At 42.2% G+C, this 24,495-nt stretch overlaps 11 protein-coding genes across 11 annotated transcripts; 9 read left to right on the top strand and 2 right to left on the bottom strand. All coding sequences in view use genetic code 12, as the record gives it.

Moving 5' to 3' along the window:
* Window positions 1-296: 296 nt before the first annotated feature.
* YBR2 (hexose transporter of the major facilitator superfamily) lies at window positions 297-2,581 on the top strand. Its single transcript, XM_001382822.1, has 2 exons — window positions 297-1,693; window positions 1,763-2,581. The coding sequence occupies exons 1-2, from the start codon at window positions 841-843 to the stop codon at window positions 2,416-2,418; spliced, it is 1,509 nt and encodes a 502-aa protein (XP_001382859.2). The 5' UTR covers window positions 297-840; the 3' UTR covers window positions 2,419-2,581.
* Window positions 2,582-3,108: 527 nt separating this feature from the next.
* PICST_70308 (predicted protein) lies at window positions 3,109-4,169 on the top strand. The gene has a single exon (XM_001382821.1). The coding sequence runs from the start codon at window positions 3,171-3,173 to the stop codon at window positions 4,062-4,064; it is 894 nt and encodes a 297-aa protein (XP_001382858.1). The 5' UTR covers window positions 3,109-3,170; the 3' UTR covers window positions 4,065-4,169.
* Window positions 4,170-4,519: 350 nt separating this feature from the next.
* PICST_54978 (predicted protein) lies at window positions 4,520-5,869 on the top strand (the record flags this gene model as incomplete). Its single annotated transcript, XM_001382820.1, has 3 exons — window positions 4,520-4,585; window positions 4,655-4,784; window positions 4,827-5,869. Coding segments are annotated over 3 exons (1,239 nt in total), but the record flags the coding sequence as incomplete, so codon positions are not given.
* Window positions 5,870-6,295: 426 nt separating this feature from the next.
* RPT3 (26S proteasome regulatory subunit) lies at window positions 6,296-7,828 on the top strand. The gene has a single exon (XM_001382819.1). The coding sequence runs from the start codon at window positions 6,551-6,553 to the stop codon at window positions 7,781-7,783; it is 1,233 nt and encodes a 410-aa protein (XP_001382856.1). The 5' UTR covers window positions 6,296-6,550; the 3' UTR covers window positions 7,784-7,828.
* A 61-nt stretch (window positions 7,829-7,889) lies between these two features.
* SMP3 (alpha 1,2 mannosyltransferase) lies at window positions 7,890-9,491 on the bottom strand (the record flags this gene model as incomplete). Its single annotated transcript, XM_001382295.1, has 4 exons — window positions 7,890-8,177; window positions 8,205-8,271; window positions 8,293-8,418; window positions 8,449-9,491. The coding sequence occupies 4 exons, from the start codon at window positions 9,489-9,491 to the stop codon at window positions 7,890-7,892; spliced, it is 1,524 nt and encodes a 507-aa protein (XP_001382332.2).
* A 1,764-nt stretch (window positions 9,492-11,255) lies between these two features.
* IDH2 (mitochondrial isocitrate dehydrogenase (NAD+) subunit 2) lies at window positions 11,256-12,359 on the top strand (the record flags this gene model as incomplete). The annotated part of the gene is made up of 1 exon (XM_001382818.1): window positions 11,256-12,359. The coding sequence occupies one exon, from the start codon at window positions 11,256-11,258 to the stop codon at window positions 12,357-12,359; it is 1,104 nt and encodes a 367-aa protein (XP_001382855.1).
* Window positions 12,360-12,804: 445 nt separating this feature from the next.
* On the bottom strand, window positions 12,805-13,560 carry PUR3 (Phosphoribosylglycinamide formyltransferase (GART) (GAR transformylase) (5'-phosphoribosylglycinamide transformylase); the record flags this gene model as incomplete). Its single annotated transcript, XM_001382294.1, has 1 exon — window positions 12,805-13,560. The coding sequence occupies one exon, from the start codon at window positions 13,558-13,560 to the stop codon at window positions 12,805-12,807; it is 756 nt and encodes a 251-aa protein (XP_001382331.1).
* Window positions 13,561-14,607: 1,047 nt separating this feature from the next.
* Window positions 14,608-17,661, top strand: EFT2 (Elongation factor; the record flags this gene model as incomplete). The annotated part of the gene is made up of 2 exons (XM_001382817.1): window positions 14,608-14,611; window positions 14,984-17,661. 2 exons carry the CDS (start codon window positions 14,608-14,610, stop codon window positions 17,506-17,508), a joined length of 2,529 nt encoding a protein of 842 aa, XP_001382854.1.
* A 1,432-nt stretch (window positions 17,662-19,093) lies between these two features.
* PICST_29528 (predicted protein) lies at window positions 19,094-20,365 on the top strand (the record flags this gene model as incomplete). The annotated part of the gene is made up of 1 exon (XM_001382816.1): window positions 19,094-20,365. One exon carries the CDS (start codon window positions 19,094-19,096, stop codon window positions 20,363-20,365), a length of 1,272 nt encoding a protein of 423 aa, XP_001382853.2.
* Window positions 20,366-21,368: 1,003 nt separating this feature from the next.
* Window positions 21,369-23,513, top strand: AMO1 (peroxisomal copper amine oxidase; the record flags this gene model as incomplete). The annotated part of the gene is made up of 1 exon (XM_001382815.1): window positions 21,369-23,513. The coding sequence occupies one exon, from the start codon at window positions 21,369-21,371 to the stop codon at window positions 23,511-23,513; it is 2,145 nt and encodes a 714-aa protein (XP_001382852.2).
* Window positions 23,514-23,774: 261 nt separating this feature from the next.
* PICST_76584 (predicted protein) lies at window positions 23,775-24,491 on the top strand. The gene has a single exon (XM_001382814.1). It carries the CDS (start codon window positions 23,802-23,804, stop codon window positions 24,423-24,425), a length of 624 nt encoding a protein of 207 aa, XP_001382851.1. The 5' UTR covers window positions 23,775-23,801; the 3' UTR covers window positions 24,426-24,491.
* The last annotated feature ends 4 nt before the right edge of the window (window positions 24,492-24,495 follow it).

The raw sequence follows: 24,495 nt of genomic DNA, 5'->3' as shown, positions 1-24,495 counted from the left end.
TTGGTTGCAACCAGTTCCCAGTTACTGCGACCCTCGGAACACCGAGGAGGATCTTGTTTTTTGACAGGAGCTGAGATTTCTGGTATTTGTTCCTGAAATTGGTTGTGATTCGGCCATCTCCGGTGGATTGTCAGCTGCAACTCGTTACAATTATAAACCGGTCAATTCACACGAGAATGTTGTCCTTAACTGTGATGCTTAACTATGGGATCCTTAACTATGGGATCCTTAACTATGGGATCCTTAACTATGTGATTCTTAACTATGCGAACTGTAAGTGTGAGACATTGCGTGAGAACTTCCGCTTACGCAAATAGTACAGCTAATTTGTGCTCTCATTCTGGAATTGTCCTTCTTTCAGATCATTAAAACTCCCTACATGCTATCACATAAATTTCAGTGGAATTACATTCAATCTATTGATCCTCCGGTCCATAGAGACCGGGATGCCGGTTACTAACTTTCTCACTGGAATTGGAAATTTCTGAAGGGGTTTCTTTTTCGCGCGCTCCGACTTTTTTCTTCTACACCTTATCTCTTCGCTTATCGGGTGAAAAAAATTTGATCCAGATCCTTTGCTGTTGCTGGTGGTTATAAGTACAAGCCAAAAGGCGGAGATAGACAAAAAGCAGTCATAATTGGTTCTGTTGACTCCAATCTTCAGACATTGCACATCTTATATCGCAGTCTCTATTGATTCCAGTAGACTTCTAGCTCATAATTTCTTGAATCTTCCATCTCATCATCTCCCCAGCAAATTTCAACAACAGCAATATAATCAGTTTCTACAGCATTTATACCCTTGAATCCACATTCAGCTAATAAACTATATTGTCAAATATGCACGGCCCAACTTCTGTCCACAATTTCCTTGACAAAAGGCATCTGGTAACATTCCACTTGGGCTGGTCCACTGCCATTGTCTGCTTGGGTACCTTACAGTTTGGATACCATTTGGCTGAACTAAATGCCCCTGTAGACATCTTGTCGTGCAAATTCCACAAGCCGGGACCGCAGCCAAGCTACAAGCACACCTTCTGGGGCCATAATGACTTCAAACAATGTATCCCCATGTCTGAAGAAGGCATCGCGTTGATCACCACCATGTTCACTGTAGGAGGGTTGGTCTCCTCGAGCATTTTGGGCTCGACTTCCATTTCTTCTACTTACGGAAGAAAACATACATGTCAATTCAATGCTATTTGCTACTTTATTGGCTCTACCATAATGATGTTGGCCAACTCAGCTCTTATGCTTAATGTAGGCAGATTCTTGAACGGAATTGCTGCTGGTTCAGCTTTGATCATGTCGCCAATTCTCATCAACGAGTTAGCTCCAGTCAACCGCCGTGGTTTGTTGGGATCTTTGTTGCAACTAGCTGTTACTGTTGGCATTTTCTTGGCGCAAGTAGTCTCGTATTTCTTCTCCAATGACCAGCAATGGAGAGTCATATTTGCTTTTGCTGCTGGGATGGGCTTGCTTCAGTTTGCTTTGTTATTTTCAGTATCAGAGTCTCCCAAATGGATGGTTGTCCAAGTCGGCGACCACAGATCTGCTACCGATATCTTACATGCTTTGAGAAGTGATAGAACCACTGTAGACTACGAGATTAACCATTGGAGACAACTCTCTAGTAGAACCAACTTGACTCAATCTCCTTCAGAAACTTCAGCCTTGTTGAGCGGAAGTAGTAGTACCGAATCGCTTCTTATTCCAATTACCAAGACGGCTTCTAGAAAGGGATCAATTGATCCCTCGACAGTTACCACCAGAGAGTTCATGTTTGCCAGAAAGTACCGTGACCAGTTTCTTGCTATTGTAGTGATCATGACTTCACAGCAGTTGGTGGGTATGAATGCCATAGTATACTACGGAGTGAGAATTCTTAACAATTTATTCGGCAATCATAGTTCTGGAACAGACTATGTTTTGGTATTGAGTTGTTCGTTTTCGTTCTGTAATGTGTTAAGTGCCATTGGTATCTCGCCTTTTGTGGACAGAATCGGACGCAAGACCCTTCTTTTGAGTTCTATACTCATGTGTGGTATATGCTCGCTAGTCATAGCAGTTGGTATCATAAACCACTACGACGTAGCGGTAGTTACTGCCTGTTTTGGATTCATCATTGGCTTTTCCATTGGTTTGGGACCAATTCCATTCTTGATGATATCTGAGTTAGCAGACCATGAAGTAGTTGGTATTGCCCAATCGATCGGTACGTGTACCAACTGGATTGCCAATATATTGATTGCATACTCGTTCCCAATCTTGCAAAACACAATGGGTGGGTCTGTTTTCTTTATCTTTGTGGCCATCAGTGTCATTTACTTGTGGGCTACTTGGTTCTATGTTCCTGAAACTAGGAATTTCAAGACCCCTAAGGATGTGTGGGTAGCATTCACAGGAACATACTTATAATCACATTCAACTATTCCCAAAGACATTATCAGCAGTTTAATAAAAATAAAGGACAATAAAATGAGATTCAATTACTGTACAAAGGTTCGGTTCGATGCTTAGTTCCGATATATATAGACAGCAGATTACAGTATAGTAATATATAAACTATGGTTTGATACTGAAAGTGGCTGCGAAAGAAGAAAGAGAAGAATAGAAGTTAATGCCGTGCATTAGTTGGCATATTTTATAGGGCACTTAGGCGAATACAGACACTATTGAAGCATTCAAGAACAGAGACTCCAGAGCCCATACTGGTTCAAAATCTACGAATTGTCCACATATTAACGTAAGCTACAGCCAAGCTGCTTGCCATTGAGTCTTGAAATCCAATTATATACCAATAGTACCCCCAACATACGAGACTCTTTGCAATTCTGCAATTGCACCTGTTTCATATTCACCTTAAGACAGAAGTAGGCAGTTAAATTCCAAACGCAATGCAGGTATAGTCGAATTTCAGGTGGCCTTGTACGACGTTATATAAACCTGCCGGATTGGTCAAGACTGAAACGAACCTATTGTGGGATGAGGTGCCCCACCTACAGGCAGAGGAAGTGTGTAGGACCAAATGAAGACCATTACCATATATAAATAGACCCGCGCATTGCCAATGACAACCGCGTTCACTAACAATTGCAGACGATAGTGTACTTTTCACTGGTTCAATAAATTTTTCAGTATTCTCATCTCATCCCATCTCATCGCGCAACATGGTTAACTACCAAACTTGGTTGAAGGAAATTGACGACAACACCAGACTTTCCAAGTTGTCAATTCCAGGCACTCACAACTCCGCTGCCTGTCACACTGCTTTGCCATCTGTCCAATGTCAGGGTAAATCCGTCACCGACCAATTGAAGCATGGGGTCAGATTTTTGGATATCAGAGCCGGCAGACAATTGATTAAAAACGACGATCCTAAGCAAGAATTGCAAGTTATCCATGGCAAGTTCCCTGTCAGAATTCCATTCCCCATTCAATTAGAAGATGTGTTGAAAGAAGTTTACGACTTCTTGGACGACAACAAGTCTGAAACCGTTATTGTTTCGTTGAAGCAAGAAGGGTCAAATGACTGGGACAACCCCAATGACGAGTTCCCCAACTTGATCTGGGAAAAGTACGTTGAGCCTAACAAGGACAAATGGTATTTGAACACCGACATTCCAAAGGTTGGAGATGCAAGAGGTAAGGCTGTTCTCTTCAGAAGATTCGGAGTCAACAACGAAGACAGAAAAAGAGAGTTTGGCTTCGACGCGGCTTCGTGGAAGTACAACACTACTGATGACGACCGTGGATCGTTTGTTGTCCAGGACTTCTGTGAAGTCCAGAAGGCTGACGACATTCCCACCAAGATCAACTACGTCAAAGACTTGGCCAACAAGGCTAAGGACTATACCAAGGACAATGACAACAAGTTGTTCGTCAACTTCACGTCTGCTTCCAACTTCTTCGACCACGACTGCTGGCCACAACAGATTGCAAATGCCTTGCTCAAGAGTGATGTCGCCGACAAATTCGAGAAGGGTGTTGGTATCATCGTGTTGGACTACGTTGAAAGCGACGACTGGAAGTTGTCCAAGAAGTTGGTTGACTCTAACTTCTAATCTACTTGTATTTTTGCCTACTTGGTTTGTGACTATGTAAGTAAGAAAAAATCATGATGAATGATTCTACTAGTTATATCTCAATATATGTTCAGATTGCTTTACAACAAAATTTTGTAGAAATAAATGGATGTACTGTTCAGTAAAATTTCAGTGGTTTCTCCGTAGTTAAGAGTACAAATTTCTAATCTGGGGAAATTACCGAGTCGGTTTGGTGTATTTTTCGCGAACATGTTAACTATGGAAAATTAACTATGGAGAAATATTCACTACTGAATTATCAGATATCGATCGTCCCCTACGCCACTAATATGAGAAGGGTTGTGTTCGTGCTGCTGAGTTTTAGAAAAGTATCAGTACGATCTTTTCGTCCAATTTTCCAGACGACGCGATTCCAATCTCAGAAGCTGAAGTTTCCACTCAACTCGCCGAATGACAAGGTTGGGACTACTATAAATGAAAAATCCACCTTTGAAGACCCCAAACTTCGTGAAATCATAGAAACAACCAATTTCGGTACTGTAGCTATACAAAAGAAAAAGGAAGCAGAAGAGAAGAGAATAAAACAAGAACAGGAGGAACAAGAGAAGAAGATTCGAGCTGAAAAGCAGAAACAGAAGGAGAAAGAGGAAGCAGAAAGAGCAAAACTTGAACAAGAAGCAGAAAGAACAGAAAAGCCTTTAGTTGAGACAAAAGAGACTGACTCAAAATCTTCAAATGGTATCAATAAGAACCAATACAAAAACATAACCACTGATAAAGTTAATTTGACGGCTGATTCCACTACCAATACTCATGTTTTTGAGAACCAAGCCAATCAATTGGCCGAGCAGATCAAGGGAGAAATCGGCAATTTGCCTTCCCAAGAAGAAGAGAGAAAGAATCAATACTACAAGAAAGTGGAGGCGTATTTAGAGTCTCTTCAGGGTACCATCTTCAGAGCTACAAGAGCCTTGAATGATGTCACAGGATATACTGCCATTGCCAAATTGAAGAAATCAATTGAACAAATTGAAGCTGAACTCCGAGAAGCAAAAGAAGAAGCCAAGAGCAACAGGGCGACGTATTCAGAAGCCATTCTTCGCAGATCGAATCTGCAACGAGAAGTTAATGAGTTGTTAACCAGAAAACACAATTGGACCCCTGAAGATTTAGAAAGATTTACAGAGTTGTATCGTAATGATCATCTCAACGAGCAATTAGAGCAAGAGGCTGAGCTAAAGGTAGAAGAAGCTGAGCAGAAGGCTGACTCTATCCAACTTAAGTTAACTCAGCTGATATTGACCAGATATCATGAGGAACAGATATGGTCTGATAAGATTAGACGAGCTTCAACTTGGGGAACCTGGATTTTGATGGGTATTAACATCATGTTGTTCGTAGTGGCTACATTGATTGTAGAGCCTTGGAAAAGAAGACGGCTTGTGGCTTCGTTTGAAGATAAAGTCAAACAAGTGTTGGTAGATCTTGCTGAGAATGATAAGGTTATTATGGCTCCAATTTTGGAAGCACAAGCTGGAACTGTAGCTCCTTCTGAGAAGGTTGTAGAATTTAAAGAAGAGCCAGTGGCTCCTCCTCTACAGGTTGATCCCCAGGTTAAAGAGTCGGTCCCATTCGTATTCACGCTTGTTCCTTCGTCCTGGAATTGGGGAAGTATTAAATCGAAGATTGAAGGAGACTATCTTGGGCTTGTGTCCAATGATGTTGTTCAGTTTAACAAGGCAGACTTGGGAATTCTTTCGACATTGGTGATTACAATTGGGTGTGGCATTGGATCCTTGGTAACGTTGTATTTGACGAAATAGACATAGATTTCAGTAAATTAAGACAATACAGTCAACAATATATTAACTGTGGAAGCTTTTATAGAGTGATAGACTTGCTCCAATACATTAGCTAAAATGGCTGCGAAAAATGGATATTAACTACATACACAACAAATATACAAAAAAGTTTTTAATTATTTTTGAAAGTAGAGTTGTTTTATGCAATAACCAGATGGAAATAATCAAGCGTTCACTCTTTCAAGCTATTTATCACCTCTTATTCATTCATTGGAACAATATTAGTGTACTCCACTAAGCTCTTAATATCTGTTTGAGAACTAACTTATACATCACGTGACTTTTCTAGTCGTGCGCGTTTCCATTCTGATTGCCACTGAACCAAATCTCCAACATTAGGCCATTGACAAAGATCAACTTTTCACCGAGAAAGCATCACAGTTGAAGGATTACACTGTTGTTTCATTTCATTTACGTGTTGATATTCTTGATTTTGTTAACATAGTCGGAATCAATAGTGTTGTCTTTATAAAGTACACAAAAGGTTGTAAGTATTACTGACATTACTGTGGTGATTACTATTAGAATACAATAATATCTATTCGTTTCTGTTGCTGATTTTTCATTCATATTTCTCAATAATATCTTCATATTTCATACATTTTTCCAAATAATCAGTTTCTATCATAGTCAATTGCCGTAATGGAAGAACCCGTCATTTTCGAATCCGCTAATTTGACTGCTCCCTTCAGCAAACACAAGTCACAAATAGAAGACAGCTCTGACTCCTACTTGAAGTTAAAGAAGTTAGAAAAGGAGTTGGACCTCTTGCTCTTGCAGGAAGATTACATCAAAGATGAACAGCGCCACTTGAGAAGAGAGTTGGTGAGAGCTCAAGAGGAAGTCAAGAGAATCAAGTCTGTTCCTTTAGTGATTGGTCAGTTCTTGGAACCTATTGATGAGAACACAGGCATTGTTTCTTCGACTACTGGCTCCAACTATGTAGTGAGAATCTTGTCGACATTGGACAGAGAATTGTTGAAGCCATCGTCTTCTGTAGCTTTGCATCGTCACTCCAACGCGTTAGTAGATATCTTGCCTCCTGAAGCTGACTCATCAATTTCCATAGTTGGTGACGACCAGAAGCCAGATGTCACCTACGCCGACGTTGGTGGTTTGGATATGCAGAAGCAGGAAATCAGAGAAGCTGTAGAGTTGCCCTTGACCCAGGGTGACTTGTATTCGCAAATTGGTATCGATCCACCAAGAGGTGTCTTGTTATACGGTCCCCCAGGAACAGGGAAGACCATGTTAGTCAAAGCTGTGGCCAACTCGACCACAGCATCGTTTATCCGTATCAACGGTTCAGAGTTCGTCCAGAAATACTTAGGTGAGGGGCCTAGAATGGTCAGAGATGTGTTCCGATTGGCCAGAGAAAACTCGCCCGCCATTATTTTCATAGATGAAATAGATGCCATTGCGACAAAGAGATTCGACGCTCAGACGGGGGCCGACAGAGAAGTTCAGAGAATCTTGTTGGAGTTATTGAACCAGATGGATGGCTTTGATCAGACGTCTACAGTAAAGGTCATCATGGCCACTAATAGAGCAGACACATTGGATCCAGCCTTGTTGAGACCTGGAAGATTGGACAGAAAAATCGAATTCCCTTCGTTGAAAGACAGAAGAGAAAGAAGACTCATCTTTTCCACCATTGCCTCCAAGATGTCGTTGGCTCCGGAAGTCGACTTGGACTCGTTGATCATCAGAAATGATCCCTTGTCCGGTGCCGTCATCGCTGCCATCATGCAAGAAGCTGGCTTGAGAGCCGTAAGAAAGAACAGATACATGATCTTGCAAAGTGACTTGGAAGAAGCTTACACTTCTCAAGTTAAAACTGGTAGTGAACACGATAAGTTCGACTTCTACAAGTAGACTTGGTCTTTGTATATTATCATTAATGCAAAAAATATCAAACGTAGAGCTTTAGTCTATAGAGTGTAGTCTATAGAGTCGAACCCATGTATTACTTTTGTATGCTTCATAACATTTCGTAAATCGACAAGCCTGGGACCAAAGTCTCATAATCAGAAAAATCAAGATGGTCCATATCCAAATGAAAAGTATAGTTCCATGTCAGATTGAATTTGAGAGCTTGATTTTTAAAGTTGACATTGAACGAAGCTGTAGGTGTAATAAAGTACACAGGTCTATCCCTCTGCTTTTTCAAACCTACAAGAAACTGGTACACTTTGTCATAATTTGTCCCCATCATATCAAAGACGTAGTTCTGTTTAGAGGTATCCAACTCATAACCCAAGTGGAAGTTCTCGTCGTTGAGCGTAATCGTCTGAACTGTGCTATTTGTATCTCCTAACATCCATGTTGGTGGGGAATACGTTCTCCACCACACTTGTACCAGACTAGTCGAGGTATTTTGGAACAATTGCAAGTGGAGTTCATCCAAGGCCGGAACTACACCACCCTGATGGAATACTCCCATAAGCATAGCCATGGCAATGTTGAAGATGTACCACGACTTGAGCGATATGGAGCCCAAAAGTGACTGCCTAAGCTTTCCTTCGTAATTTGTAGAGTACGAGTAAAGGTCAAAACAGCAACAGGCTAAAGGTACAATAGGAATCAAAAATCTGAGCTCTTGGTGAGGAACAAGCGATAATACTACAATGCCACTCACGATGCTCAAGAACGGTGTCGTCTTCCAGTAAGACGTTTTAAATAAGAACAAGATGCCTGGACCCAAAAGTTGGGGCAAGTTGACAAGAATGTGGGTATAATATGGATGAATGCCATGTTGAGCCAAGTTCAGGTAGTTAGTGTTGTATATTAGATTGTTCAATGGTGTGATAACGTAACTGTCCAAGTCGAACGGGGAAGCTATGATTTGAGCCCATGACTTTCCAAAGCTCAAACTATCGATCAAGATGAACAAATACGTGGGCACAATGGCTCCAATAGCCAAATAGATTCCACTTACCTTATGGCACCAAACGTATGTGAGCACGTACCAAAATGGTAAAACGAGAAAGGCAGGGAACGTGACGCGATTGAAGACTCCTATGGAAACAATAACCCCAAGCCATAACAAGCTCAGATTGGGACTATTCTCATCACTTTTGGTTTTGATCTCCTGTGCAAATCTCAAATTATTAATGATCACAATGGCTAGAAGCAAAAGACACGTTTCTATACTATTGGAAAATAGATGTGATTGGTATACCAAAGTGACATACGAGCTTAAGGTGAAGTAGACTCCTTTTATTCTCTCGGGCTTAGTTGGTAGTAGACGGTAAATGCACATGTCTGTGATGATCCACGTTAAGAAGACATTTTGCAATCGCACCACATACCAGATCTGGAGAGGTGTAAGTTGCAGTCCGAGCCACTTGATAGAATAAAGAATTGGTCCATACATCAAGTACAATGGGCCCATACTTCTTGCCTGGTTGCCCGACGTGAATTCCCACGGGAGGTTACCAGAGTAGTGGAGGATCTTATTGCAGATCACCTCCATGCTCTGGAAGTGCTCATCTGGATGGATGTACGAGTTCGCGAGCGCAAAGTAAAATCTGAGAGCAAGAAGAACAAGATAGTAACTTCTCCAACTGAATACCGAACTCATGGACTTGGTGCGAGCGTAGTCTACTTCTTTGCGGAAAGACAGAAGTTCTACAAAGTTAGAAATGAATATAAGACGTCTATATATTTTCATGTTTGGCCATGCACGACTTTTGAAATTTTTCAGATTCAGTCTTGTTGAATAGATTGGTCGATTCAATGTGAAAATGAATGGTTATTGGCTCTAGGTGTAGCTCTCCTGTCTCTTTAGATCTAACTACTGTGACGAAACTACATTTTGTGTACAGACAGTTTGTATTGGTGTTAGAGCAATGTCAGTACAAATGGAAAACTGTATGCGAGTCTCCCATATGCAACTTTTGGCTGCGAAAAGTTGTACTTTCGATTCAAAACTACCAGAGAACTCAATTGAAGCAATCACTCTGGCCAACGATGACCTAAACCCAAGAAAAAAGTTTCACAAATGTACACTAACGTCGTAAGGCAACAACACCCACACACGACGATGAGTTGTGGGCCTGCTTAGCTTTTGATTAACTTGCCTTGATTTACTGTTCTTTTGTGTATATCATCACCGACCAATTTGCTTTCAATTTGCTGTTTGTTATTAATAAAACCTCAATGATAGTAGAACTCTGCTTCAGAAACAAGGCTCTTTTCGTTGGCTACAAAAAGTCTTCAATTGGACAGGCATCACACTAATAGTCTCCGAGATGTTCATTCTAGTCAATGGCACGAGAGAAGAGATGAGATTTAACAAAACATGAAAGCACTATTTGTCTCAAACAATACTGATGCTGTGCAAGTCCGAAACTTCTAATAATGCCAGAATCTTGAAGTTTTATGCTGGGTACCTCTATTGATGTCCTGGAGAAGAGTGCATACTGTTCAATTTTGCAACTGAAGGAGGGGGAACATGATGTGAAGGAATGAGGATTCCAGGAGGGTGAATGAGGAGAAGGATAAGGTTAGAATGGCGCAAGGGAGTGACAATAGGGAAAAGAAGCAAATCCAATGAAAAGAAGTAAAATTGGAATATATTTCGATTTTCCAGTAATTCAAAGTAGAATACTGTAGTATTTTTCAGATTTTGGTAGATTTTTGCTGAGGTTCTACAATTAATGATGCGGGATTAAATAGACCGACCACCGATTCTGTGCACACGAAACGAATTTCTGGAGAAATTACCAGTCTGGCTGAATGTCTGTAATATCAGACAGTAAGCTGGACATTGATCACAGTACTGCCATACTAACCTTCACGTCCGCCACTTCTCTCTCATACCCTAGCTTATATGGATCGGATACCCCTGATCGGCTCGAAGCACACGTGATCTCATCGCACCCGGAATTTTTATTATTATCACGTGATGTCTCATATAATCGTGATGCGCGCAGTCGGAATCGGAGTAGTTTTGCCAATCACAACTTGCTCGGAACCGACACTCCGTGGAATGGTGCAATGTGATTGGCTGTCGAGGCGAATGTACAGACCGGGGAGCCCTTGAGCGAGATACTGGAAGTGGACACTAGACACAGTGTATAGATATGTAGCCCCGGAAGTGAGTTACGGGGGTCGATACTGCTTTTTGGATCAGTAGCAAAGATCAGACTGCTGGAGTGAAATTTTTCAGGCCGAATTTCCACGCTCATCTAATCTTGATTCGAACCGGAACTCGATCGCAGATTCGGCCATCGTTGACTTGCCAAATTTTGGACTCTCAAATTTGAATCGCTTTTTTCTCCCGTCTTCTTCTTTCTGTATTGTATTCTCTTTCTTCAGACCACACTATTCCACGACTGCCACGATGTTGAGACAATTCTCCAGAGCCTCGGCTCCAATTGCACCCAGATGGGCCAGAACCTACATTGCTGGCCAATTCACCGGTAAGAAGAATACCAACGGCACCTACACTGTTACCTTGATTGAAGGTGACGGAATTGGTCCAGAAATCTCGCAGGCTGTCAAGGACATCTACTCTGCTGCCAAGGTGCCTATTGAATGGGAACCAGTCGATGTCACACCATTGTTGATTGACGGAAAGACCACCTTGCCTCAGCCAGCTGTTGACTCTGTCAACAAGAACTTGGTTGCCTTGAAGGGACCTTTGGCTACTCCTGTAGGTAAGGGACACACCTCGATGAACTTGACATTGAGAAGAACCTTCAACTTGTTTGCTAACGTTCGTCCTTGTAAGTCCATTGTCGGCTACGATACTCCTTACGAAAACGTCGACACCGTGTTGATCAGAGAAAACACCGAGGGTGAATACTCCGGAATTGAACACACCATCGTCCCTGGTGTTGTCCAGTCCATCAAGTTGATCACCAAGCCAGCCTCGGAAAAGGTCATCAGATACGGCTTTGAGTACGCCAAGTCGATCGGCAAGCCTCATGTGCTTGTGGTGCACAAGGCCTCCATTATGAAGTTGTCAGATGGTTTGTTCGTCAGCACCGCCAAGGAAGTTGCTAAGGAATACCCAGATGTCACCTTAGACTTCGAATTGTTGGATAACACCTCGCTTAAGTTGACCGCAGACCCATCTGAGTACAAGGACGTTGTCATGGTCATGCCAAACTTGTACGGTGACATCATGTCAGACTTGTCTTCTGGTTTGATCGGTGGTTTAGGTTTGACTCCTTCCGGTAACATGGGTAACAAGGTTTCCATCTTTGAAGCTGTCCATGGTTCCGCTCCAGACATTGCCGGTAAGGGTTTGGCCAACCCAACCGCCTTGTTGTTGTCCTCTTGTATGATGTTGAGACACATGTCGTTGAACGCCGACGCCGACAAGATCGAAGCTGCAGTGTTGAAGACTATTGCTTCTGGCCCAGAAAACAGAACCGGTGACTTGAAGGGTACTGCTTCCACATCCCACTTCACCGAGCAAGTTATCGCCAACTTAGAATAGACGTGCTGTTGCTCGTTATGCGTGTATAACATTTTCATATACATAGGAATATGTACATTTCAGATAACTTGAACTGTAGTCCACAGAAGCGATTGCTTTGAGCTATTCACATATATGATACTATATTTTCACAGCTTCTATCCATGGTAGATCCACAGGGTGGCAGACAAAGATTATGATGGATATATGATATAATATGATACAACCTACACTTGGTATACACTTTGAGACATATAGCCTATAATGGGTAGACCGTAGAACATATAGACTTTCAGCATTCGGTATCGTACGTAATGCTATAATATGTTTACTCAGTGCTACATAGACATATACACTATAGTATGTATAGCTCAGCAAACAGTCAAGCTTTATATATAGACTATGATACACTTATGCTATGAATGATTTAGGTGACGATACATATAGGCTGAATTTTCTAGTCCACCTAGATCTTCTCCTCAAGCTTCAACTCTCCAAGTTTCTCCACCGTCTTTGCAGCCTCCAACTCCTTAGATATGATACTTGTACCCTCTACTATGGCTACATGTTCTACGGCATGCACTCTGGATTCATACTCTTCCAACGTCTCTTCCTTCTTCAACTCCAACTCCTTGACCAAGATGGGTGCCCCACGGTCAACCTCTGCTATCACTCGGTGGATCATTACACCGCCCTTGGTGATCTTTCCGTCTTGTCCTGCCTGCCATGCTCTGTCTATAGCATGAGTTCCGTCAAATGCTCCAGGCAATGCCGGATGTAAGTTGATGATGGTGATACCTTGAGCTTCCAAAGGTGTCAACACTGCTGGCGAGAGGATAAGCATCCATCCAGCACATACAATAAGGTCCGGCTTTACATAGGTGGAACTGTCAGGATTTTCAGGTTTTGATTCAGATTTTTCAGATTCCTTTGCTACTTTGCCATATATAAGCAAGTTAGCCAAGTCCTTATTGAACTGCTCCCTTCTCTGTTTGCGTTCCTCAGTCTGCTCCTTGGTTGTACCTTTGTAGTAGTCTTTCAATACATGGGTCTTGGTGGCTATGCCCGCATTTTCAGCACGAGTTAAGCCATATGCCTGGGTACTTGAAGAGATGACTTCGTTGATTCTGACATCTTGTAGCTTGTTGGCCTTCTGAGCATCGATGAGCGCCTGAAGGTTGGTGCCCGAGCCTGAGATAAGCACTGTGATATTGACGGTCATGGCTGTGTATTTGAGATCAGAGAGGAGACTCAATGACCGACTGAAGCTTGAAAACTGGAGTTCGTTTCTAATAGATAGTAATTTTCAGATTCATTTTTGACTCTGTTATCACGTGCACAGAGTCAGGAGTGCGATGAGACCGCAAATTGACAGAGGCTGGAAAAGATGGAGTTACAGCTAAAGTGAGAGTGAGAAGAATTTCATTCATAGTAGATAGAGATGGAAAAGCAGACAAAGGTGATTTTTGCCTCCAGACTTGGAGGAGTCTGTATCAGTCACGTGATAGTCATTTACTTGAATTTTTCATCATTGACCCTCAATTGAACGCAGCAAATGTAACACTAAGTGCTACCATTTCGGTATAAGGCTTACATAGTTAAGCTCCCCATACTTAGCAGATTTGATAAAGTCGCAAATTCTCAAATTCAGTCACGTGCACAATCACTTGAGTTTCATCTCACCTGATGTATTCCAGCAGTGCGACATTTCCTCGGCCGCACACGACCGGTCATGAAATCTGAAAATTTTTCAGATAAGACAAGTTGACTACTTCAGCATAGTCGCCATTGTCCCGTGAAAAAGGCAGCAGTAGGCGAATTGGTTGCTGGGAGATATCTTCTTGATCTTCCAGCTGTTGGCGGATTTCACAGTCTGTTTAAGCTCCGTAAATAACTGGATAACTAGCATGCCCCAGAAATGTCGTCACAAGTACGTAAGCCCTGCAGCAGTGTCCGGGTAAGTTTGGGGTTGATTTCGCGGTAAACGTGGGTCCAGTCTCTAATATACGCATGAGGCGTCACACAAAACCTATCTTCTAGGGACGAATGTCGTGCAATATCGCAGGTAAGCAGCAAGGTATTGATAGCCTGGTAGTTAAGTGCGACATTCTGCCCTTTTTTTCACTCGCTCTTCGCAGCAAAAATGTCGCCGCCATCTCCCCAATCCCCTCGTGCTGGACGATTTGCCGTAGTTAAAAAAGGATTTTTCATTCCCACTTTTTCTTCTCCCAGGAGCCTGATTTCTTAAGTTCAACAACAATAATTCAAAATGGGTATGTACTACAAGCTCGAAACTGCTGTTGTGCACATGTAGAATACGTATTGTCTCGAATTGAACCAGGACGCTTTTTTCTGCCACTCCCCAATCCGTTGATCTGCCTCTTGACTGAGAGCTGGGGGATGAACTGAGAAAATTTTTTCTCGCCAGGAATGAGACGAAATGTCAGCACCAGAATACTAGAGGCAATGCCAGATGTAATTGTCAGAACTCGTATTGCAAGTATAACATATACAGCGAGTACAATGTCTACAAAGTATAGCATTTACGTCATAAACAACTTTTGCAACATTTACAGATTCACAGCATTACAGCAGCAATCCTCTACATAATGTACTCTTCATACAGAAATACTAACATCTTACAGTTGCTTTCACTATTGAACAAATCCGTGAATTGATGGACAAGGTTACGAACGTTCGTAACATGTCCGTCATTGCTCACGTCGATCACGGTAAGTCTACCTTGACCGATTCCTTGGTCCAAAGAGCTGGTATTATCTCTGCTGCTAAGGCCGGTGAAGCCAGATTCACTGACACCAGAAAGGATGAACAAGAAAGAGGTATCACTATCAAGTCCACTGCCATTTCTTTGTACGCTGCCATGACCGATGATGACGTTAAGGAAATCAAGCAAAAGACCGAAGGTAACTCTTTCTTGATCAACTTGATCGACTCGCCAGGTCACGTTGACTTCTCCTCTGAAGTCACTGCTGCTTTGCGTGTTACCGATGGTGCTTTGGTTGTCGTCGACTGTGTTGAAGGTGTCTGTGTCCAAACCGAAACCGTCTTGAGACAATCTTTGGGTGAAAGAATCAAGCCAGTTGTCATCATCAACAAGGTTGACAGAGCTTTGTTGGAATTGCAAGTCACCAAGGAAGACTTGTACCAATCCTTCGCCAGAACTGTTGAATCCGTTAACGTTATCATCTCCACCTACGTTGACCCAGCCATCGGTGACTGTCAAGTCTACCCAGACAAGGGTACCGTTGCTTTCGGTTCCGGTTTGCACGGTTGGGCTTTCACCGTCAGACAATTCGCTTCCAGATACTCCAAGAAGTTTGGTGTCGACAGACTCAAGATGATGGAAAGATTGTGGGGTGACTCTTACTTCAACCCAAAGACCAAGAAGTGGACCAACAAGGACAAGGATGCCGATGGAAAGCAATTGGAAAGAGCCTTCAACATGTTCGTCTTGGACCCAATCTTTAGATTGTTTGCTGCCATCATGAACTTCAAGAAGGACGAAATCCCAACCTTGTTGGAAAAGTTGGAAATCTCCTTGAAGGGTGACGAAAAGGAATTGGAAGGTAAGGCTTTGTTGAAGGTTGTCATGAGAAAGTTCTTGCCAGCTGCTGACGCTTTGTTGGAAATGATCATCATCCACTTGCCATCCCCAGTCACTGCCCAAGCTTACAGAGCTGAAACTTTGTACGAAGGTCCATCTGACGATGCTTCTTGTACCGCCATCAGAAACTGTGACCCTAAGGCTGACTTGATGTTGTACGTCTCCAAGATGGTCCCAACCTCTGATAAGGGTAGATTCTACGCTTTCGGTAGAGTTTTCGCTGGTACCGTCAGATCTGGTCAAAAGGTCAGAATCCAAGGTCCAAACTACCAGGTCGGTAAGAAGGAAGACTTGTTCCTTAAGTCTATCCAAAGAACCGTCTTGATGATGGGAAGATTCGTCGAAGCCATCGATGACTGTCCAGCTGGTAACATTGTCGGTTTGGTTGGTATTGACCAGTTCTTGTTGAAGTCTGGTACCATCACCACCTCCGACGCTTCCCACAACATGAAGGTCATGAAGTTCTCTGTCTCTCCAGTTGTGCAAGTTGCCGTTGAAGTCAAGAACGCTAACGACTTGCCAAAGTTGGTTGAAGGTTTGAAGAGATTGTCCAAGTCCGACCCTTGTGTCTTGTGTACCATCAACGAATCCGGTGAACACATTGTTGCCGGTACCGGTGAATTGCACTTGGAAATCTGTTTGCAAGATTTGGAAAACGACCACGCTGGTGTTCCATTGAAGATTTCCCCACCTATTGTTTCCTACAGAGAAACCGTTGAAGGTGAATCCTCCATGGTTGCCTTGTCTAAGTCGCCAAACAAGCATAACAGAATCTACGTTAAGGCTCAACCAATCGATGAAGAAGTTTCCCTTGACATCGAAGCAGGTGTTGTTAACCCAAGAGATGATTTCAAGGCCAGAGCTAGAGTTTTGGCTGACAAGCACGGCTGGGATGTTACTGACGCCAGAAAGATCTGGTGTTTCGGTCCAGACGGTACTGGTCCTAACGTTGTTGTTGACCAGTCCAAGGCTGTTCAATACTTGAACGAAATCAAGGATTCCGTTGTTGCTGCTTTCCAATGGGCTACCAAGGAAGGTCCTATCTTCGGTGAAACCGTCAGATCCATCAGAGTCAACATCTTGGATGTTACCTTGCACGCTGATGCTATCCACAGAGGTGGTGGTCAAATCATCCCAACCATGAGAAGAGTTACTTACGCTTCCATGTTGTTGGCTGAACCAGCCATTCAAGAACCAGTCTTCTTGGTTGAAATCCAATGTCCAGAAAACGCCATTGGTGGTATCTACTCTGTCTTGAACACAAAGAGAGGTCAAGTTATCTCTGAAGAACAAAGACCAGGTACCCCATTGTTCACTGTTAAGGCCTACTTGCCAGTTAACGAATCTTTCGGTTTCACCGCTGACTTGAGAAAGTCTACTGGTGGTCAAGCTTTCCCACAATTGATTTTCGACCATTGGTCCGTCTTGAATGGTGACGTTACCGACCCTAACTCCAAGCCAGGTGCCATTGTCAAGGCCAAGAGAATCAGACAAGGTATGAAGCCAGAAGTTCCAGGTTACGAAGAATACTACGATAAGTTGTAGGTATGATGGTCTTTATCAATAAATTCCAAAAAGAGAGAGAAGGCAGTTTTTTGCTGTTCATTTTTGTTTTGTATATCTGTTAATATAGTCATTTCTCTATAAACTTATTGTTTCTAGTTCACACCAGTATAAATACAAATTTATATAAAATTCATTGTATCTTAAATTAATGTGGTTATATTAAAAAAAATGTGTCCAACAAATCCATGTTGAAAAGAAGTGGTCGTCCATGCAATTTCTACAAAAATCAGCAGCAAGTTTAGTCTTGCAAATTATGACAAATATCGGTTGACAGTTCGAATATATTTATAAAATGAGTGATTTCATTTATATCACACGAGTAAATTCACTAAAGGGTGCAAATATGCAGCAAGCTGGAAGTGACCCGATCCTACAGGATGGTTACAACGAGAGATCAAGATGAAACAGGAAGTAAACTCGAATCATTTGAGGAAGGTGTAGTGAGGCGAGCCTGGAAGTAGGCGAATCGGCGAAAGAGAAGTGATAGAAGAGTAGAACCGAGAAGTAGAGGTACAAGTCGAAGGCGAAAATTAGTATATGCACAGAGAAGAAATAGTAGAAGAATTAAGGAAAGAGATATAAGGTCGAAATAAAATACTGGCGGATTAAATTCAGATTAAATACAAATTAAACACTAATTAAAAACTGAATAAATTCTAATTAATACCGAATAAATTCTAATAAATACAAAAAAATTCCGAATAAATATTAACATTCTAAATAACCAAAGTAGAATAGTGATTGGCAAAATTACAAACCCAGATCCATCAGATTATGGAATAAAGAATTCCGACAGGCACAGAGTGACACCATCGGGATTCATCTTACAGAATATTACAAATGTCGGATGCGGTATTTCCAGTAGATGCCGGTACGACGCTTCTCCCTACTCGAATCACCTCCTTATTGTTTACCATGTGCTTCGGTTCTTGCTCCAGACATCATGACCACTGGACCGGAGATTCCGCAAAGGGAATTGTTCTTGGCCCAGACAAAATAACCGGTTAAAACGGCTGGTCCATTTCATTAGCTACTCAGGCTTAATAATCTCGCGCTAATCCCGCTTTCTCACGAGACATATACGGTATGGGAATTTACCTCTGCTCATATATTGTGAATAAAGCCGCTTATGCTTAGTTGGCATCACCAGAATTATATGACCGGAACAATTCATAAATATATATCCAACTCTTCTTGATTTTCCAGGATAGTCGTTTTTGAAGCTGCTTGTTCCTGGTTGTCTATTCGGTACCCTTTGTTCTTTCAGTGCTACCGTTTTCTGTCCTTTAAATCCAGCTGGTGAATCTCCTGTCGGCTATTAATAATCTGGTGTCAACTTCCTATACCGATATTTGTGAATTTTTCACTTTCCAGGTTCAAGAATTTTAGTCATATATTCCACCTTCCATATCCATTCAAGGTTCCGCTGTAACCCTTTTGTTCAACTCTTATTCTGTCCTTGTCGTAGGATTTTCCACAGCTCATACAAATGCCGTCGTACCTCTCCAAACAGGATGTGCTAGCTTCGTTGCTGCTGCTCTCTACTCACTCATCTAGCTCTGACATGTCGGCCTACTACTACATTCTGATAGCACTCTCGTGCTCTCTTGCTACTTTCTACATAACGAGATATACTCGGATAACAAAGAAACTACCCTGCTCATCTAACTCCGATATCCGGTTCTGCTTAGGCAGTTTGGTCGTTCTCACAGGCTGGAACTTGCTCTTTACACTATTCAACCAGCACATCATATTTGATTTACCCACCATTACCAGATTTTTGGAAGGCATTCTGGACACGAACCTCGTCAACAAGAGAAGATCGTCTTCATTGAACTGGTTCTACTTCGTCAAGGATATGGAGATAGCGCTGATCATGGTGGTATCAATGCTTTTCATCCATTTGTTCTCAATAGGTATATTGCACTGCGTAGAGCTTTTTGAGTCGATTATCGTGGATATCCAGCTCGCCCAGGAGGCATGCTTTGGAAAGAACGAGGGTGGAATTCTTACTTTCAGTTATAAGGATGACGATGTAATAGACATGGAAGTGAATATGAATCGGGGTCAATTGCTAAATTCAGGAAGTAGTTCAAGCATAAGAACTCAAAGGATATCTCTTTTGCCAGAGCTTTATCCCAGAAGATTTTTCAAGAGAAACTTTGCCATATTTTTGATAGCCCTAGTGGCTTCAGCCAAGTTTCTACCATCAAGTTTTCAATTGACGTCGTCGTCGATTCTTTTCGAAACCCAGCTCTATCAGTTCCGGTTTGATCACATATATGTGGCACTTGTAGTCACCTTCACTTTAGATACTGTAACGAAGTTTATCAAGGTAATAAGTATTTCTGGTAGCAGTCCATACAACTCGTTCAAATTCACCAATTTGTTGACGAGGTTTATTTGGCTCTACGATTGCATAATTCTCAACTTCTCATTGCTGTTCATCATCATCTTCAATGATGTGCTCATCAACATGATCAACCTCATAATCAACCAGAATCCATCGAGCGATTCGTCATTACCGCATTCGGCATCGGGAAGGACCTCTATTCAGTTTATCAGCTCCATTATGATCAACTACTTTTCCCATAGTGGACTTTCTTCAGAAAGCCCTATGTGTTCCGAGGCTGTCTCGCATTCATACTGTGACCGTCATAAGTTACTCATCTCGTTCATTGCTGCATTCGACTCATTGTACAATATCTTGATCAGTTGCTGGAATGTACTCAATCTCTGCTGCTTCATCGTGGCTCCGTTTATGATCTGGATAATTATCGAGATCAAGATTGAGTTGTTGGCAAGACACATAAAGCGTACCAGTTGCCTGGTATAACGGTTAGATATTTTACAATTCCCAACACTGCTATAAAACAATAGTAACAAAGTTGTGCACTAGTTACGAGACATATTTGCACAACTATTCAATTGTTCCTAATTACGATAATTGAATTCAAGTAGTTATATTACGCTCTAGTGATACTCTAGAGGGAAGTCTGTACCACTCACGAATCAATAGATAACGACACACTTAATAATATTAATTGCAACAGTAACATTGGTAGAAATGCTAGTATTAACCGTGATAGCAATACTGATCCAATTCTAGTAAATGGTGGCACCGAATAGATATCGGCGAATTTGTAGATTGCACATAGTAAAGGGAAGTTTGTACTACTAAAACTTAATTGCAAGTCGTTCTGCTGCTAGACAGAAAACAAATAGAGAACGATAATTTAGTACCATAATAGGAAGTTAGAAAGCAGAGAATGCAGAGACATACAAATAACGAAAATACTAAATGTCATTAGCTATCTGCTTCCATTCACTGCTGATAAATGGCGGATAATAGATTTCTGATTGTAGATATGTGAAAAATGTATCAAAACTGGAAGAAACTCGAAGATATGGGAATGATAACTAGGAAAAATTCACGCTCTTTTCTCATACCTTACTCTGGTAAGTACAGACGGTAAGTATATTCCTAATAATACAATAGCTAAGAGTCTGGCCAATAGCAACCGTTGAACAGTAAATTTTTGCAATCGTTGCAATTCCTTCCAGATCCAGCTGAGATTGCTGCAGTCGCGCAGATAGAGAATGCGGGCAAGGTCGAGGTGCGTGCGCGACTACCTACCGTTTGGGGCAGGTGATCGCCACATGGATTTATTTGCCCGATTAGGAGCGATAAGACGGGCATCTCCAAATAATTTCAATAAATTTAGCAAGTAACGAGGATTGGACTGATAAATCCCACTTCTCTATAAATAGGAGTGAAAGTCCTGGAGCTGGATTTAATTTCTGTATTGCAACCAGATCAACTTCATCTACCTTGAAAAATGGAAAGATTGTCCCAACTCGCCACGCAATTGACCTCGGGGTCTACTGCTACTGCTCCTCATCCATTGGACCCTTTATCACCTTCGGAAATTAAGGCTGTATCTGACATCGTCAAGTCCAAGTACGCTGGCCGTACCATCAACTTCAACACCGTAACCTTGAGAGAACCAGTCAAGAAGGTGTACTACAACTGGAAGGAACACAACGGACCTTTACCTCCACGTTTGGCCTACTTTGTTGTTGTCGAAGATGGCGTTTCTGCTATCCAGGAAGGTGTCGTCGACATTGGATCTGGAGTCCTCGTCGAATTGAGACAAACTGAGGGTGTCCAGCCAATCTTGACCCCCGACGACTTGCAAAAGACTGAAGATATTGTGAGAAGTGACCCGGAAGTCATCAGACAGTGCGGAATTTCTGGTATCCCACCTTCAGAAATGGCCAATGTCTACTGTGATGCCTGGACAATTGGTTACGACGAGAGATGGGGAGCCTCAAGAAGACTCCAACAGGCTCTTATGTACTGGAGACTGGACGAGGATGACTCCCATTACTCTCACCCACTTGATTTCTGTCCAATTGTCGATATGAATGCCAAAAAGGTGATTTTTATTGATATCCCCACCAGAAGAAGAAAGGTTTCCAAGCACAAGCACTCGTCTTTCCATCCTAAGCACATTCTGGAGAAGTTTGGTACCAAGGAGAACCCAAGTGGGTTCCGTGAGGATAACACGCCTATCAACATCACCCAGCCCAACGGTGTCTCCTTCAACTTGCAAGGTAATGTGATGACTTGGTCCAACATGCAATTCCACATTGGTTTCAACTACAGAGAAGGTATCGTCTTGTCTGACATGTCATACAACGATCACGGCAAGATTAGACCTATGTTCCACCGTATCTCTCTTTCCGAGATGATTGTTCCTTACGGCTCTCCAGACTTCCCTCACCAGAGAAAGCATGCCTTGGACATCGGTGAATATGGTGCTGGTAACTGTACCAACCCATTGACCTTGGGCTGTGATTGTAAAGGTGTGATTCACTACATGGATGCACACTTCCCTAACAAGGACGGTGAGCCAACCACCGTGAAGAACGCTATCTGTATCCACGAAGAAGACGACGGATTGTTGTTCAAGCACTCGGACTTCAGAGATGACTTCCAGACCACTGTGGTTACCAGAGGTAAGAAGCTCATCATCTCGCAAATCTTCACTGCTGCTAACTACGAATACTGTTTGTACTGGATCTTTAGACAAGACGGTACCATCAAGTTAGAAGTCAGATTGACGGGTATCTTGAACACCTATATCTGTGCAGAGGACGAAGAAACCGGTCCTTGGGGAACACAAGTCTACCCACAGGTGAATGCTCACAATCACCAGCACTTGTTCTCTTTGAGAATTCACCCCAGAATCGACGGGGACAACAACTCCGCTGCCACTAGTGATGCTAAACCATCTCCTTATCCATTCGGATCCAAAGAAAACATGTACGGAAATGCCTTCTACGCTCACAAGACCACGTTTAAGACGGTTAAAGACTCTTTAACTGACTCTGATGCATCCACCTCTAGAACTTGGGATATGTTCAACCCCAATTCTATCAACGCATACTCTGGAAAACCAGCTTCGTACAAGTTGGTTTCCACCTTCTGTTCACCTGTATTGGCTCAAGAGGGTTCTTTGGTTCGTAAGAGAGCACCATGGGCTTGTCATACTACCGAGGTCGTTCCTTATGTTGACGAGGACCACGGCTATGGTAGATTGTACCCTTCCGGTGATCACGTAGCCCAATGGTCCGGTGATGGTGCTAGAGGTATGAGAAAGTGGATTGGTGATGGATCTGACAACGTTGAAAATACAGACATCGTCTTCTTCCACACCTTCGGTATCACCCACTTCCCAGCACCAGAAGACTTCCCAGTGATGCCTACGGAAATCTTCGATTTGATGTTGAGACCTAGACATTTCTTCACCGAAAACCCAGTTCTTGACGTCAAGCCATCATATGCTAAGACTACCAAGGAAGTCAAAGCTGGTGCCGTGGGCCATGACACTTGTTCATTGAATATCGACAAGACCTCCAGATTGGCTTTCAACACCACTGCTTCTGAAGCCGCTTCCTCGTGTTGCTCCAAGAAATAAATCTTTTAACCGTGTATATCCCCAGCTAGAGTTTCTAATAATTGAGTACATATATAATTGAACATAATTGAGATCAAGTATCCGGTAATTGCAAGTAGAAAAAAGTTTCAAATTTTGCACCCAATTCATTTTGCTCGCTGCATTTTGCAACTGAAATATTCAATGGATGCACTACTGAAAAATTTCGATGAGCTCACAAGAGAAACCCCACGATAAGTAGATTAGACTATACTCCTCTCAATTTGCTTTATAGTAAGAACCAACTCCTATCAGAACACATACCACACAATGAAGTACATAATAGAGCATATGGAAGAAGGATTTTCCGAATGGGTGATTCTCGAATATACCCAAATCATAAAGGAATTAGGCAAGGAAAACTTGATTTTGACATCTTTGCCAGAAGCAACTACAGAAAATGACATTCCAAAGAGACTTTTAGACCTAGGATTGCAATGGACTACTAAGGAATGTGTAGATGTTGATGACGGGAAAGTGGACAGATCTAGAGTTTGTTTGTTAGACCCAGCTGCCACGCAGAACTTGACACCTTCTGATGCTTCTGACTTTGACTATTTCGTATTTGGTGGCATTTTGGGCTCACACCCTAGAGTTGACAGAACTGGTATTTTGAGAGAGAAATATGGCTTTGCCGGAAGAAGATTGGGTGAATTGCAGATGACCACCGACACAGCTATAAGAACTACACAGAAGATAGTAGAAAACCAGGTGAAGTTTGAAGATATCAAGTTCTTGGATTACCCAGAAATTAGATACAACAAGTACGAGTCCACAGAGATGCCCTTCCGCTACATTGTAGATGCTAATGGCGAACCCATATTGCCAGTGGGTATGTTGGAGTTGATCAAACACGATGCTGAACAGAGCATTGACGACTTGTTACTTGAATGAGCCTCCAAAATAGATGTATATATATAAATAAGTTATGTATTACAATGTAAACGTATGTGTGCTCTGATAA

This window comes from Scheffersomyces stipitis, chromosome 2 (genome assembly GCF_000209165.1).
Source record: "Scheffersomyces stipitis CBS 6054 chromosome 2, complete sequence".
Lineage (NCBI taxonomy): Eukaryota > Fungi > Ascomycota > Pichiomycetes > Serinales > Debaryomycetaceae > Scheffersomyces > Scheffersomyces stipitis.
Note: the sequence above shows the minus strand (reverse complement) of the source record. Positions and strands in the feature narration are given on the sequence as shown.